General features: G+C 43.2%; 1 protein-coding gene across 1 annotated transcript in view; it reads left to right on the top strand.

Moving 5' to 3' along the window:
* IFT43 (intraflagellar transport 43) overlaps positions 1-14,138 on the top strand; it is a 57,010-nt gene extending 42,872 nt beyond the window's left edge. The window contains exons 6-9 of the mRNA XM_033142443.1: positions 10,922-10,994; positions 11,495-11,570; positions 12,143-12,205; positions 13,849-14,138. Of these exons, the coding sequence (XP_032998334.1) occupies positions 10,922-10,994; positions 11,495-11,570; positions 12,143-12,205; positions 13,849-13,968 (332 nt within the window). The 3' untranslated portion in view covers positions 13,969-14,138. The remainder of the gene's footprint in view (positions 1-10,921; positions 10,995-11,494; positions 11,571-12,142; positions 12,206-13,848) is intronic.
* The last annotated feature ends 1,794 nt before the right edge of the window (positions 14,139-15,932 follow it).

Here is a 15,932-nt window from a genome sequence, read left to right as displayed (position 1 = left end):
AAAATGGAATTCGAAGAAGCTTCTGATTCAGTTATTCATATCCAGAACATCGGAGATGTTTTCCTCAGTTGGTTGTTGTTGTTTTTGTAACCAAAAACATTTGGGACACAGCACAAATGCTAAAGATACCTACTTATATTAGAGTCTAACAAAATAAAAGATTAGGACTTTTGAAAATTATTTTTTAGAATTTGTTCTGTGACAGTGAATTCCAGGCATATTTTGTATGTTGTTGTTGTTGTTGTTCAGTCGTTCAGTCGTGTCCGACTCTTCGTGACCCCATGGACCAGAGCACGCCAGGCACGCCTATCCTTCACTACCTCTCGCAGTTTGGCCAAACTCATGTTAGTAGCTTCGAGAACACTGTCCAACCATCTCATCCTCTGTCATCCCCTTCTCCTTGTGCCCTCCATCTTTCCCAACATCAGGGTTTTTTCTAGGGAGTCTTCTCTTCTCATGAGGTGGCCAAAGTACTGGAGCCTCAGTTTCAGGATCTGTCCTTCCAGTGAGCACTCAGGGCTGATTTCTTTAAGAATGGATAGGTTTGATCTTCTTGCAGTCCATGGGACTCTCAAGAGTCTCCTCCAGCACCATAATTCAAAAGCATCAATTCTTCGGCGATCAGCCTTCTTGATGGTCCAGCTCTCACTTCCGTACATTACTACTGGGAAGACCATAGCTTTAACTATACGGACCTTTGTCGGCAAGGTGATGTCTTTGCTTTTTAAGATGCTGTCTAGGTTTGTCATTGCTTTTCTCCCAAGAAGCAGGCGTCTTCTAATTTCGTGACTGCTGTCACCATCTGCAGTGATCATGGAACCCAAGAAAGTGAAATCTCTCACTGCCTCCATTTCTTCCCCTTCTATTTGCCAGGAGGTGATGGGACCAGTGGCCATGATCTTAGTTTTTTTGATGTTGAGCTTCAGACCATATCTTGCGCTTTCCTCTTTCACCCTCATTAAAAGGTTCTTTAATTCCTCCTCACTTTCTGCCATCAAGGTAGTATCGTCAGCATATCTGAGGTTGTTGATATTTTTTCCGGCAATCTTAATTCCGGTTTGGGATTCATCCAGTCCAGCCTTTCGCATGATGAATTCTGCATATAAGTTAAATAAGCAGGGAGACAATATACAGCCTTGTCGTACTCCTTTCCCAATTTTGAACCAATCAGTTGTTCCATATCCAGTTCTAACTGTAGCTTCTTGTCCCCCATAGAGATTTCTCAGGAGGCAAATGAGGTGATCCGGCACTCCCATTTCTTTAAGAACTTGCCATAGTTTGCTGTGGTCGACACAGTCAAATGCTTTTGCGTAGTCAATGAAGCAGAAGTAGATGTTTTTCTGGAACTCTCTAGCTTTCTCCATAATCCAGCGCATGTTTGCAATTTGGTCTCTGGTTCCTCTGCCCCTTCGAAATCCAGCTTGCACTTCTGGGAGTTCTCGGTCCACATACTGCTTAAGCCTGCCTTGTAGAATTTTAAGCATAACCTTGCTAGCGTGTGAAATGAGTGCAATTGTGCGGTAGTTGGAGCATTCTTTGGCACTGCCCTTCTTTGGTATTGGGATGTAGACTGATCTTCTCCAATCCTCTGGCCACTGCTGAGTTTTCCAAACTTGCTGGCATATTGAGTGTAGCACCTTAACAGCATCATCTTTTAAAATTTTAAATAGTTCAGCTGGAATATCATCGCTTCCACTGGCCTTGTTGTTAGCGAGGCTTTCTAAGGCCCATTTGACTTCACTCTCCAGGATGTCTGGCTCAAGGTCAGCAACCACATTACCTGGGGTGTATGAGACCTCCATATCTTTCTGGTATAATTCTTCTGTGTATTCTTGCCACCTCTTCTTGATGTCTTCTGCTTCTGTTAGGTCCTTCCCACTTTTGTCCTTAATTGTGGTAATCTTTGTACGAAATGTTCCTTTCATATCTCCAATTTTCTTGAACAAATCTCTGGTTTTTCCCATTCTGTTATTTTCCTCTATTTCTTTGCATTGCTCGTTTAGAAAGGCCCTCTTGTCTCTCCTTGCTATTCTTTGGAAATCTGCATTCAATTTCCTGTATCTTTCACGATCTCCCTCGCATTTTGCTTGCCTTCTCTCCCCCGCTATTTGTAAGGCCTCCTTGGACAGCCACTGTGCTTTCTTGCATTTCTTTTTCATTGGGATGGTTTTCGTTGCTGTCTCCTGTATAATGTTACGAGCCTCCATCCACAGTTCTTCAGGCACTCTATCCACCAAATCTAAATCCTTAAACCTGTTCTTCACTTCAACTGTGTATTCATAAGGAATTTGATTTAGATTGTATCTTACTGGCCCAGTGGTTTTTCCTACTTTCTTCAGTTTAAGCTGGAATTTTGCTATAAGAAGCTGATGATCTGAGCCACAGTCAGCTCCAGGTCTTGTTTTTGCTGACTGTATAGAGCTTCTCCATCTTTGGCTGCAGAGAATATAATCAATCTGATTTCGATGTTGCCCATCTGGTGATGTCCATGTGTAGAGTCGTCTCTTGTGTTGTTGGAAAAGAGTGTTTGTGATGACCAGCTTGTTCTCTTGACAGAACTCTATTAGCCTTTGCCCTGCTTCATTTTGAACTCCAAGGCCAAACTTGCCAGTTGTTCCTTTTATCTCTTGACTCCCTACTTTAGCATTCCAATCCCCTATAATGAGAAGAACATCCTTCTTTGGTGTCATTTCTATAAGGTGTTGTAAGTCTTCATAGAATTGATCAATTTCAGTTTCTTCAGCACTGGTAGTTGGTGCATAAACTTGGATTACTGTGATGTTAAAAGGTCTGCCTTGGATTCGTATCGAGATCATTCTATCATTTTTGAAATTGCACCCCAGTACAGCTTTCGCCACTCTTTTGTTGACTATGAGGGCTACTCCATTTCTTTTACGGGATTCCTGCCCACAGTAGTAGATATGATAGTCATCCGAACTGAATTCGCCCATTCCTGTCCATTTTAGTTCACTGATGCCTAGGATGTCAATGTTTATTCTTGCCATCTCACTTTTTACCACATCCAGTTTTCCAAGGTTCATGGTTCTTACATTCCAGGTTCCTATGCAATACTTTTCTTTGCAGCATTGGACTTTCCTTTCGCTTCCAGGCATATCCGCAACCGAGCGTCCTTTCGGCTTTGGCCCAGCCGCTTCATCAGCTCTGGATCTACTTGTACTTGTCCTCCGCTCTTCCCCAGTAGCATGTTGGACGCCTTCCGACCTGAGGGGCTCATCTTCCAGCGTCATATCTTTCATATGCCTGTTGTCTTTGTCCATGGAGTTTTCTTGGCAGGGATACTGGAGTGGGTTGCCAGTTCCTACTCCAGGTGGATCACGTTTGGTCCAAACTCTCTACTATGACCTGTCCATCTTGACCTGTCCATAGCTTCCCTGAGTAATTCAAGCCCCTTCGCCACGACAAGGCAGTGATCCATGAAGGGGATATTTTGTATATAGCATACTAAAGTCCAGAATTTTGCTGACATATTAGCTTGTATGAGTATATGTCTTGATTTAGTTGGAGGAAAATATAATATGTAATATGTTTGTTGTTTCACATAATTAAAGATTAAACAAAAATGCATTTATTTTTAAAGCATGCCTTTTAGTCTTTTAATGGCATTTTATTGCATTTTTGACATTTGTTGACATTTTCTGGTGGTGGTGTTGTTTTAATTAATGGTGATATACCTTTATTTTGATTTTTGGTTTATAGGCACTTCAGTAGCAGCTTCAGTATTCATTTCCCCCCCCCCCCAAACTGGTATCCTATCTTTTGTAAGGTAATGATACTGTATTTGAGAGTTCAGACACATTTTTGGCTTCAGAAATACTGCATTTAGTTATATTAGTACAGCATCCTGTTCTCCGGTGCTCCAGCTGTTGGTAATGTTTGGACCAATTTGTGTATATCACTTGGTGATAGATGAGAAATTGCTTTTTGTTACCTACAGCTCAGAACTAGCTGCTCCAGAAAGTAATAATTTATGGCATCTACAGATGTAATCTTTGCATCACGCCCTCAGGCAACATTTATACAATTAATATGAGGACAACTGAAATCTGTTCCATGTATTTTCTTTTTTAGCATCTACAGGCAGTTACATTCCACAGTTGTTATCAGTACAATGTGCAAATGGCCAGCCACAAATATTTGTTTATTAAGGCAGAGTTGCTGGGGGGGGGGGAATTAACTGGTTCCAGAATCTGAGCCTTTAACATACACAGCTAGTTAACTATTTGGCACAGAAGCATGAGCAGAGTGATCCTGTATACACTACTTCATTTAATCCCCACAACAACCCTGTTAGGCTGAGAGGCAATGACTGGCCCAAGGTTACCAAGTGGCCTCAGGAAGGTGATCAATGTCTTTTTGAAAGATGGGGGTGATCTTCAGGTACCTGCAAGGGACATTAGCAAAACTATTCCTGAAGAAGCCTTCCCTAGGACCTAGAAGGCACCCATCATTTTAGCCCAGTGGCATATGTCCCTTCTTGGCCAAGGTGTGGCCAACCAGATTCAGACTCTCTTAAATTAAACTGATTTTCTGGATACATTTCAGTCAGGATTCAGGCCTGGTTTAGCACAGATACTGTGTTAGAAGAGAGACAGAAGAATGTGGCGCTACTGAATCTTAGCGGCTTTTAGTGCCATTGAACATGGTGTCTTTCTGGAGCAAATGGCTGAGTGGGGAACATCCAGCCTTCAGGCTATCAAGCAGGGCTCCCTTCTTATGATCTTATATTAACGTTCAGTATGAATGAATCTAAATGACTAGATGTTGACTGCCCTATGGACTGGAGGCACACAAATGTTACCTCCATGTTTGAGAAAGGGGGAAAAAGAAGACCCAGGTGAGATGACCCTTGGGGTCCTTTCCAACTGTACAGTTCTATGATTCTATTTAAAAGGATAGCCAAGAAGTCATTCAAAGTGAGTTCACCCAGATTTTCTCTCTCTCTTTGGAATATTCTCAACACAGAGGCAATAGCGCAACAATTATTTTTCTATACCATATAGTGGAAGGGGAATCAACCTTGCTGCAGGGGGTGTGAGTTTGCTGCTTCCTTGTCTCCCCCACCCCAAATCAGAACAGGCAACCAAATATCAAGGTTTAGATTATATAAGAGACAATAAAATGCAGCTTGCTTTTGTTTTCTCCTAAAATTAAGGCCTTTATAAAGTGGTGTTCTTTGGCACTACACAGCATAGGGCAAGGGCTAGGATGGTGATGAGATCATCCTGCAGCTTATTAGATAATTTCTGGCTGTAGTCAGCATGTTGGCATAGTTGCAGCTGTTCGTAAATGCTTTCAGGAAGTTGGACAGCCCCCCCCCTTTGTTTTTCCTTGATATCTTCATATTTTTAGGGCTATGACTTTTAATGACAAGGTTTGAAACCCACTTCTCTGTGAATGGCATCACCAATGGGTAGTGTGACCTGATGCTGGAAGAGTAAATTGTAACCCTCCACCATCTATGCCCTGGCCAGTGGTCCAGAGAGGCCATTGGTTTGCTTATTACCCTCAAAGAAGGGAGAACTCAATCTTGTTTGTGTCTTCCACAGAAGCTGCCTCCATTCCTTGTTCCTTGCATTTTTTTGAAGACTCTAGCCTGTTGCTTTCCACTTCTCTATTTTTATTCCTCCTTTTTCTATTTAGAAGGAAAAATTATCGAATTGAGATGCACTAATTAAAGCCATTTTCTGGTATTTGGTTACTGGCGTGTTTGATGTCTCTCTGACAAGACCATGAAATGCATGGGGTGTCCACAGGGACAGAATTTGCTGAACACGGTGCTTTGTAAATGCGGGGACACAGTGTCGCAGCAGCTCATGAATATGAAACGCCCATGATGCTACCTCAGTGGACTCGAGAACACAGATGAATCCTGTCATGTGCTAAATGAGACCAATTTCTTTCACTTAACTTCATCTTCAATCAGATACCTTCTTCCATTTGCCTGTTTAAAATTCCCTAAACGTGATGCAGAAGGTAACAGCATTCAGTAAAACAAAGTTTTGCAGCAGCAGAGAAATTAGAATTGTGTCTGGCTGAAGTTTTCTTCTGTTAAAATATATAACTTAGCTCACTTCCTTTGCTTTTAATGCCTCTCATAGTGCTGTGCACAAAACAGGGAGGACCCAGAGAGCTGGCCTTCAAAATCTCACTTTCTACATGCTCTGCTCTTATATAGTTTTGTATGTACACAGCTCTAGAGGTGTGCATTCTTGCATTCTTTGGATACAGCAACTAACTAGGATTATACTTGGAGGAGTTCCCATGCTGAATTGCTTATTGAAAATGGCAGGTCAATAAATGGGAACATAGCGTGGCATAGCACAGCAGAGAGCATTATTTTAGGGCTTTGGATAATTCCTGAGAACAAACTAGGTCAGTGTTTTTCAGAGTTGTAGGATTCCCAGGCAAACTCAATCCACCAATTTCTTTTTACTCTCTCTGCAGCATTGTTCCCTGCTTCTCATGTGGCCCCTTTCCAGAGTCTAGCATCATTATTTGAGAATGCGGGAAATGGGCTGAGGGATTTCAATTAAGAGCAATTCCCATGTTGAAATTTCCCATCTATAGAGATTCATTTCCCTATCTGAGATGCAGTCCATCAGGCATCTCTTCTTCTGCCTTCAGAAACTTGTGAATTTTCATATGACAACAATTGGGAACATTGGGGATACAGTTACTGGTCAACAGGTCAAGGGTCAAGGGTTGCCTGAGGCAGACTGTTTGGCAGGGCCAGTGGTTTCAGGGAGTACCTGCGTGAGTTACTATAAAGATTTTAGAAACAAATGCTTCTAAATGAAATGAAACTAAATGGGGGGGGGATTTCTTGTATTTGATCAGCATCTCTGATGATATGCATCTTGTACTGTTCTCTGTATGCTCTTATCTGAACTATGTGGATTAATCTGTAGGGAACTAATTTATGAAGGTACTTCACCCTTGAGAAATGTTTAATAGGTTCTATATGTTTTCACTAAAACCTCTAGCAAAGAATAAGGCTGACTTAAATGCTGTATTTGTGAATAGCTCTTTATTAATAAAGCTTTACCAGCCCTATATGTGCTAACACAGAGGTAGAGAACTTGATCTGACTGGTGGGCCACTTTTGACAGGTGGGCAGGGCCGCCCAGCTGTCAATCACCTGACATCTTCCTTAAGTTTCAAAGAATTTGAAGTGTACTCTAAGTGCACTCCCGATTATTGCAGCCACTGCTTGAATTCAAACCATAGCTGCAAATATTCTTGTCAAATGCAGGGATTGACTTCATTTGGGAACTCCCAAGTGGAACCAATCCCAGTGGGGACTGCATTTGGGGGCAAATTTAAGAGGCGTCTGGTGCAAAAACTGCTTGCAGTGGAACAATCAGGTGGGCATCCTAAGACTCCCAACTGTTCCTTTGCAGCCAAGGCTTTACCTACCCGACCCCTGCTATCATATGGCAGAAAGTATGGGGCAAGTTGGTGTGGCTCTGGAAAATGGCCTGGCAGACCAAATTAAGATGCCTGACAGACCTAATCTGACTTGCGGGAAAGAGGTTCCCCAAGTAATAATGCAGGATAATAATGCCCCTTTCCTGCACATTTAGATCTTTAAAAAATAATAATCATACAGGGTTCTATTTATGTGTGTTTTTTCCAATGAACAAGACGAATAAGTTAAAAGACATAAGCTTTACCTGAAAGAAATACACCCTACTTAGAAATAAGCCTTACCTAAAAGAAATAAGCCTTACTTAGTTTAATGCTCTTTGGCACCTCATCATTCTTGGTATTTCCTCTTGATTTCATGATTCTGATCCTCTGGTTTCTGAATTGCATTAAGCCTTTTTTGCCTGGCAAAATGTGAGTTAACAGCACATAGTAAAATCAGTTTGGCCTTGGCTGGCTGCCAATTTCAAGCAAGTATGATATTCAGTGTATGCTGCAGAACTTGCCATACTAAATGAGTAGCATGAAGGGGTCCCAAGTAATACCTTTAATTTATGTTTTCTGAATAGCTGCTGAGCTTATTGCACTCAGAAAGTGGTACTTAAAAGGCAGGTTTCTCTGTGCAAGAACCAGGTCCTAAAAGGGACATGACTGAGTATGCAAAACCTTTGATAGGCCACCAGATCCTTACAGATTCAGGTCTTAGATTTGTTTCCAGCTTATCTTTCACCACTTTTTATTTCTCTGTCATTCTTTTGTGGCCTGCTCAGCCAGAGCCTCTGCTGTGAAATAAGCTTATGCAAATCTTCCATGAGCATTGACAGGCCTTCCTGTGCTATGGCACTGAGGAGGTGGCCACAGAGTATCTCTGTGCTGTTTGGCACAAAGATGGCACCTCCAGTGCTCTGGTTCCTCTTTATCCAAGTTGCTGTGAGCTGAAAGCTGCTGCATTGAAAACAACAGGTCCTTGAGTGGTTGGGGAGCTGGAAAGCACAACTCTGCAGAGATTGTCCAAGCTGTCACCATCTCTTGCTTTAGCTTGGCTCTGGCTTCAGTCTCGGTTTCATTCAGCCCCTTCACCAGGCAGCCAATTAGAGAGAAATCCCACTGTGTGGGTTGCTCCAAACAGCCCTCTTGTCAAGAGTCCGGGCTAACCCTTGCCCTGCTGCAGATGGACCAGCACTGCCTCCACTAGGGTCAGGGAAGCCTGCAGGGATGCAGAGCGGATAGGAAGATGGGACCTGTGCACTTCAGAACTGGGAGAGGGCTATAAGGGGAAACATATATTTTTGTAAAGACCCAGTCCTGAACCCCAGACTCCACAGGCAGGGCGCCTTTCCAGCTCTTGAATATTCATTTCAGCCTGGGCTGCAGACTGGGCAGAGCTGGAAACAGTCAAATGCTTAGTTAGAAAAGCACAGTTCTGGATAAAATTGGAAGCAGCCTGTTCACTGCCAAGGCGCCATCTCCCCTTCATTTAAGGCAGTGGAGTAAAGGATCACAGTATAAGCTTTGCCAGCCAGTTTGCTGAGGAATGTATGATTCTGGAACAACTTTCAGAATCAGAACAAGTCAGGGATAGCCAGCATCTTAAAACCAGAGGAGGTGCATACTTTAGAGCTCAGCTGCTTAAGGGCTAGTTCACTGGAAATGGAAACGCGGTGTTTATGGAGTATTTCATCATACCAGGGTGGCCAAAATGTCTGGCATTGAAAAAGAAAAATGAAATCCACTATTCAAATTTAAAATTAGAATGCAGTGAAACCAAGTCTAGTGTGAACTATCCAGAGCTGCAGATAGTCAACACGTTCTGGCAGGCTGGATGCTGCTTGCAGGCAGCTGGCTGGCCAGCTTGGGGAAGGGCCACTGGCTCAGCGGTAGAGCACATGCTTTGCATGCAGAAAGTCACAGGTTCAATCCCTGGCATCTCCAGGTAGGACTGGCAAAGATCTCTTCTGAAATCCTTGAGAGTTACTGCCAGCCAATGTAGATAGAACTGAGCTGGATGGACACAGGCAGGTACTTGCATAGAACTATAAATATTTGCCTGGGGAAAATATAGCTAATTTTATCACTCTTGCTGTCCTGAGAGACAGCCTTATTCACAAAACATTGAGCCATGTATGTAGGCAAAGCCTGAGGAAGCTTCTTGTCACATGAAGCCCAGCAGTCCAAATTGTCGCATAAATACAATGGAGATAAGGGGCAGGTGGGGCTCATCAACCTGAGAAGGTAGCCCACCTAGGAGAAGGAAAACTCTGATCCTAAACCTAAACCAGGGATATCTTTGGGAGAAGAAAAGGCTAAGGAGTAAACCCTACACGAATCTGGAGTGGAATCTCTAAGGCAGTTGGATGGCGTCTTGTATGCCTCCTTCCGGCAACTCCTGCAGTCAAGCAGGTGCCAAATGTATTGCTGTGCTTTCCTTTGGACCACACCGGTGATACTGAGGGGGGAGGGTCTTGTCGTTTAGGCAGCCCAGGACCTCCATATACACTACCCAGGCTTGTGCCTCAGTGAGGTTACTTCAGTGCTGCCAATTCAGCAATTTGACTTCTCCCCCAGAGGTGAACTCCATCGTCCCTTGAGACAGATGGATGCCAACAACAAGACAGAGATAATCCCGATCATCTTCTATTTGCTGTCTGAGCTCATATGCTTTGCCACATGACTGCAAGAACATTACTCTGGGTAGTATTTGGCAGTTTGTCATAACAGTCTGGCTATCCCTCAATCTCAAGCCAGTGTGGTGTAGTGGTTAAGAGCGGTAGACTCGTAATCTGGGGAACCGGGTTCACGTCTCCACTCCTCCACATGCAGCTGCTGGGTGACCTTGTGCTAGTCACACTTCTCTGAAGTCTCTCAGCCCCACTCAACTCACAGAGTGTTTGTTGTGGGGGAGGAAGGGAAAGGAGAATGTTAGCCGCTTTGAGACTCCTTTGGGTAGTGAAAAGTGGGATATCAAATCCAAACTCTTCTTCTTCTTCACAGAGAGCCTTTTGCTTTTCTTTCTTTCTTTCTTTCTTTCTCTTTCTTTCTTTCTTTTTTTCTTTCTTTCTTTCTTTCTTTCTTGGGATCTGTATACTCCTCCCACTGGAGCAGAAATCCATCCATTTAAATTTAAAGAGGGTGCAGCAGCCACATAGGTATTTACGCTGCAGTGTGGGTCTCTGGTGTTTTCAGAGATACATTGTACGAATATATCACGCTGCTTTACACTGGTGTCCATTGGTTCATCTACCCCAGGATTGTCCACTCTTGTCAACTGCTCTCCAGGATCTCAGGCAGAGGTCTTCTCCACCATCTGCTATCTGATCCTTTTAACTTGAGGTGCCAGGAAGTCAACCTGGACATTTTGTGTGCAAAGCATGAGCTTTAACACTGAGCTATGACCCCTCCACGTTACTTTCACACTGAGAAAACTAGGGAAAGTTTTGGTAGTTCTGCAGCCTTATGACTCCTCCATCCCTTGCAGATATCCCAGTGATCCCTGACTTGGAGGAGGTACAAGAGGAAGACTTTGCCATGCAGGTTGCAGCCCCACCCAGGTAACAGCAAGATCACAACTGCCACGGAAATCCTTGTGCTGAACTGGTAGTTGTAAGTGGACCCCACTCATTCGGATTTTGTTGTGATTTGCTTGAGCAGTTACATGGTGTTGCTACGAATAACAGGTGGTTATGATAAACTCTGTTTTCATATGGAGAGAGAGAACAGCTGCTATGGACTCTGAATATGTGTGTCAACTCAAAAAATTGTTGTTGTTCAGTCGTTCAGTCGTGTCCGACTCTTCGTGACCCCATGGACCAGAGCACGCCAGGCTCAAAAAATACGAACTTTTTATGAAGACCAGGTCTTTATTTATGGCAGCCGCTTTATTTATTCATAATATTTCTTAACTGCCCTTCATCCTAAGATCTCGAGGCAGGTTACAACTAAGGAATATACAATAATAAAGCAAGTAAACCCATTCCAAGTGGAACATATGGATTCTGGTGAGGGATGTGGAGTGCTCTTATTTGGTTCCTTGCTCTATCCCCAATTGCAGCGTTCAGGTGAACAGAGTGCTGACCTACCGTGACCTGGACAATGACCTCATGAAGTATGCTGCTTTCCAAACCTTGGTGAGTGCAGGAAAATAGAAATCTATATTCCCAGAAACCCCAGGGTGGCAGTGCAGCATGTGAATAAGGTGAGCATTCTACTGATAGCGCCATTCTGGAACACAAGATGTTAAGTACCTGTTTGGCAGATCTGCATAGTATATGCTCTGCAGTGTCTCCTAAGGCATCTTTGGGCATTCATCTTCACTTCCCACTTTAGTGATTTTTACTTAAATCCAGCGTCCATCCCTTTGTTATAATTCCTTTGGTGGAGCTCCCTTCCCTCCAGAAGGAATAAGCACACTCCGTTTTATACTTTTGAGCCAAGGCTCAGCATGTGGATAACTAGAGAATTAGAAAGCTCTCATGCAGTTCTAGCTGCAGAGCATTCCCAAGGTGAAAAGGCTTTTCCAGATGTTAGAGTGCCAAAATTTCTCTTTGGATTGGTTTTCTCATCCAGATGCTGATGCGTTTGAACAGCTTTGCTCCATTAGTGGCAATGTAAGTTATCCAGAAGCAGGACAGACGTGTGCAATTTGTGCGTTTCCATTATTGTTCTTGGAACTGAATTACGTTTTTATGTGCTCCCACAGGATGGAGAGGTTGACCTGAAGTTGCTCAGTAAGGTTCTAGCTCCAGAACAGGATGTACGAGAGGTGAGTTTGCTCTGGACCAAGAGGAGAACTAGACCATTATTTTTGCTCAGCAGGAACAGGAACATAGGAAGCTGCCTTAAACCAAGTCAGACCATTGGTCCATCTAGCTCAGTGTTGTCTGCTTCGACTAGCAGCTGCTCTGCAGGGTTTCAGTCTTCTCCAGCCCTACCCAGGAATGCCAGGGATTGATTTTGAGTCCTTCTCCATGCAGAACATGTACTACTTCTTTTTCTGTTTGCTGCAATCCTCTCCTGTTGGCAGTTTTCTACTCATACAGTTGCACCTTGGTTGTCAAACACCTTGGTACTTGTACGTTTCGACTCCCAAACGATCGAAACCTGGAAGTGAGTGTTCTGGTTTTCGAACTTTTTTTTTGGAAGCCATATGTCTGATGCGGCTTCCACTATTGTTTCTGGCATGTCTGTGCAATCGGAAGCCATGCTTTGGTTTCCAAACATTTTGGAATTTGAACGGATTTGTTTGAAAACCAAGGTACAACTGTATACGCTTCCTGTTCTAAACAATGCAAGCTTCCTGTTCTTGGAATTGTGGACTATTCTTTAAAAATAAATTTATACTGGTTATCTACCAACATATCTTTCCACCCTAAAGGCCCGATTACAACATTGTGCCAAACGAACAATGTAGCAAGTGTTTGTGTATATAGGAGGATGAGACAATATTTTAGGTATCCTGGTTCCAAGCTATGTAGGACTTTGCACAGCAGTACCAGCAGCTTGGACTTGGTCCTGTAACCAGTTGGTGGCCAGTGCAATTCTTTCAGCAGCAGTATAATATGGCAAGATCCTGCCACAGTGAGCTGTCAAGCCACTGAATTTTGTATTAATTGCAGCTTCCAGGACAGTCTCAAAGGCAGCCCTGCATAAAGCACATTACAGTAATCCAATCAAAATTAACAGTGCATGAACAACAGCTGTCAGACTATCCCAGTACAGAAATGGCTATAACTAAAGTTGGTAAAAGGCACTCCTGGCCACTGAGGTCAGCTGGGCCTCTAGCCCCTTGCCCTAACTCTCCTAATGACCACTCCCTGTGGCTTCTTGTAGATGTTAAATAGCATTGGGGACAGGGTAGTACCCTGCAGCCCCCCACAAAACAATTGCCAGGGGGCTTGTAAAATAATTGCCCAGCGCTATTCTCTGAAACCAGCCTTGGAGGTAGGAACTGAAGCACTGTGTAACAGTGACCCCAGTGCTCATCTCATGGAGACAGTTCAGGAAGATACAATGGCCAATGGTATCAAAAGCTGCTAAGAGATCAAGTAAGAACAACAGGCTCCTCCTCCACCTGTCCTTTTCTCAATAAAGGTCATCCATCAGGGCGACCAAAGTCAATTCAGTCATATAACCTGTCCAAACCCCTGTTTGGAATAAGTCCTAGAAGACTTGCAATTACTGTGATCATATATGCAGTATAATTGGCAGTGATATATAAAATAGTGGCACTGCAAGTGGTATGGATTAACACACACCGTCAAACCTTCAGGCTTTCTAGTAGAGTTTGGGTTACTGCTATGAATTAGCTTTTAGACAAGACATGGCATTCTTTCCGCCATTTGGACTGTGTAGCAATGCTTTGGGAAATTTCTCCACTTAGTATTTCTTCTTTTCTTTTTTTGGCAGGATGATATCAGCTGGGACTGGAATCATCTCTACACAGAGGTGGCCTCGGAGCTTCTGAGCGAGTGGGACTTGGGGCAGGCAGAAAAAGAGGAGACCCTTGCTCCAGTTAAGAACGCTTGAGCCTTGGCCGTTGAGCTTTGACAGTCAGGAGTGCCTCCTTTGAAAACCAGGCACAGCTGCCAACCACAACGACACAACTATAGATTACTAATGCCATTATATTTTGAACCCATGCTTTGTATCTGAGGAATCATTTTAGTCCACTTAATAAACTTGTTTAATAGATCTCAGCAGGAGTTTTGTTCATGGTGTGTTTGTGAGGGCTCCAACCTTGTCAGTTAATCAGTTTAATTGGTTAAAAAGAGTATTACTATTACAGTATTAGTATAATCTGATCAAGATGATGAATAAAAATACTTATACTGTAAAAACAAGATCTTGTCAAAGCTTACCACTTTGCAAAAAACATAGAACTCTAGGAACTACCATTTCTCCTATGAATCAGATCAGTTAATTTGTCCATTTCTGCCTTCTCTAGATATTTCATCAGTGATTCCCATGCAGCCAGACCTTGTGGACCTTTCCACAAGTTTGTACTGCAATTAAAAATCTTTTGAGTTACTAATTGGGCACAGCATTTAAAAATATTTTTATATAAGTACACGTAACGAATTATAGATTGACTTCCAAAGACCTGCAATTTATCGTATACATATCTTGACTGACCTAAAGGAAGTATGTTTTTTTCTTTCAGAACTATTATATATTCTTCCTAAAATATTTATGCAGATTGAATTGATAATTTGACAAAGGTTTATTTAATTGAGTGACAATCCTAGCATGTGCTCTAAAACAATTTGAAATGTAGAGGAGAAATCGTGAAGTACACACAGAAAGAAACAATAATGGGTGCATGCATATAAAAAAGCACCAAACACCACATTCTGTCTTGAGCTTTGTTCTACACTGAAACGCAAACTGCAAGCAGAAGTTTTCTGTTATGAATTTCACTGAAAGCCCAGATCCTGGCTGATCTTGATGTCTGCTTGTTTTCCCCAAACCAAAATGAGTGAGCGCCTCTTGCTTTTATCAGTGTCAGCCCTTCTTTTTTGATGGTCCTGTGCAAACCGGCAGGACAGCGAAATAAGGCCATCAACAGAGAAAGTAGGAGTTTCTGCATACTCAGGGGACTTTGCAGGTATGTGGAAAAATATTTGTGAGAACAGAGAAACCCTTCTAAAAGCAGGCTGAAGACATAATACTGGCCCTCTCCCTAATAGGTATAAAGCATTAGGAAGTTAAATGCCCTGCAAGTGAGGAAAGCAAGGCTACCAAAGACCCATCATTTCCTGAAAGGGAGAGGAGACAGAAACAGTCTTTTGGGGAGCTGCCCATCATCCAGTTCTCTGAAGGTTCTGGTGGATTGGTCTTTGACATTCAGGAAGTGCCTCTCCTTTGCTAACCAGGAAGGGCTGTTGTCATGATATGATACCATGAGGGGAGGGACTTCCCCTCAGCCTCCAGACCAGCCTCACCTGCTTAGCAGCACACAGGGCTTAGTTGGAGATAATCCTGAGCACAAGTAAACCAGCACCAAAGTTGCAAGCTTGGGATCTTTTTACTATTTTCTCCTACCTCTTCTTTCCCTAGTTAGAGAGCGGATAGGAGGGGCCAATATCTCCCTATTTTAAAAAAAAAAGTCTCTCAGATGGGGTGGTGGGAAGGTGAGCAAAAGCCCCAATACTTTATTGCTCTATTTAGAATTATAGAGTTGGAAAGGGACTCAAGGGTCATCTAGCCCAACCCCCTCTAATGCAGGAATCTCAGCTAAAGCATCCATGACAGATGGCCATTTGGAGACTAGCTGAGATGATTTCTTTGCTGCCCGCTCCCCCCGCCCCCTGGACTAAAGCACTCATGGTCAGGGGTGCTTACACATCATGGTAGTAGATTTAAATCACTGTATTGCTCAGTGATAATTTTTGCAGAAGGAAGGCTGACTTCCTTGTGGGCGGGGGGGGGGGGCAGATTCTTGCTTAGATTCCACTGGGAGTTACAGCAGTGCTTGCTCTGAACCCAGAGCC

Source organism: Lacerta agilis, chromosome 1 (assembly GCF_009819535.1).
Source record: "Lacerta agilis isolate rLacAgi1 chromosome 1, rLacAgi1.pri, whole genome shotgun sequence".
Taxonomy (NCBI): Eukaryota; Metazoa; Chordata; class Lepidosauria; order Squamata; family Lacertidae; genus Lacerta; species Lacerta agilis.
Note: the sequence above shows the minus strand (reverse complement) of the source record. Positions and strands in the feature narration are given on the sequence as shown.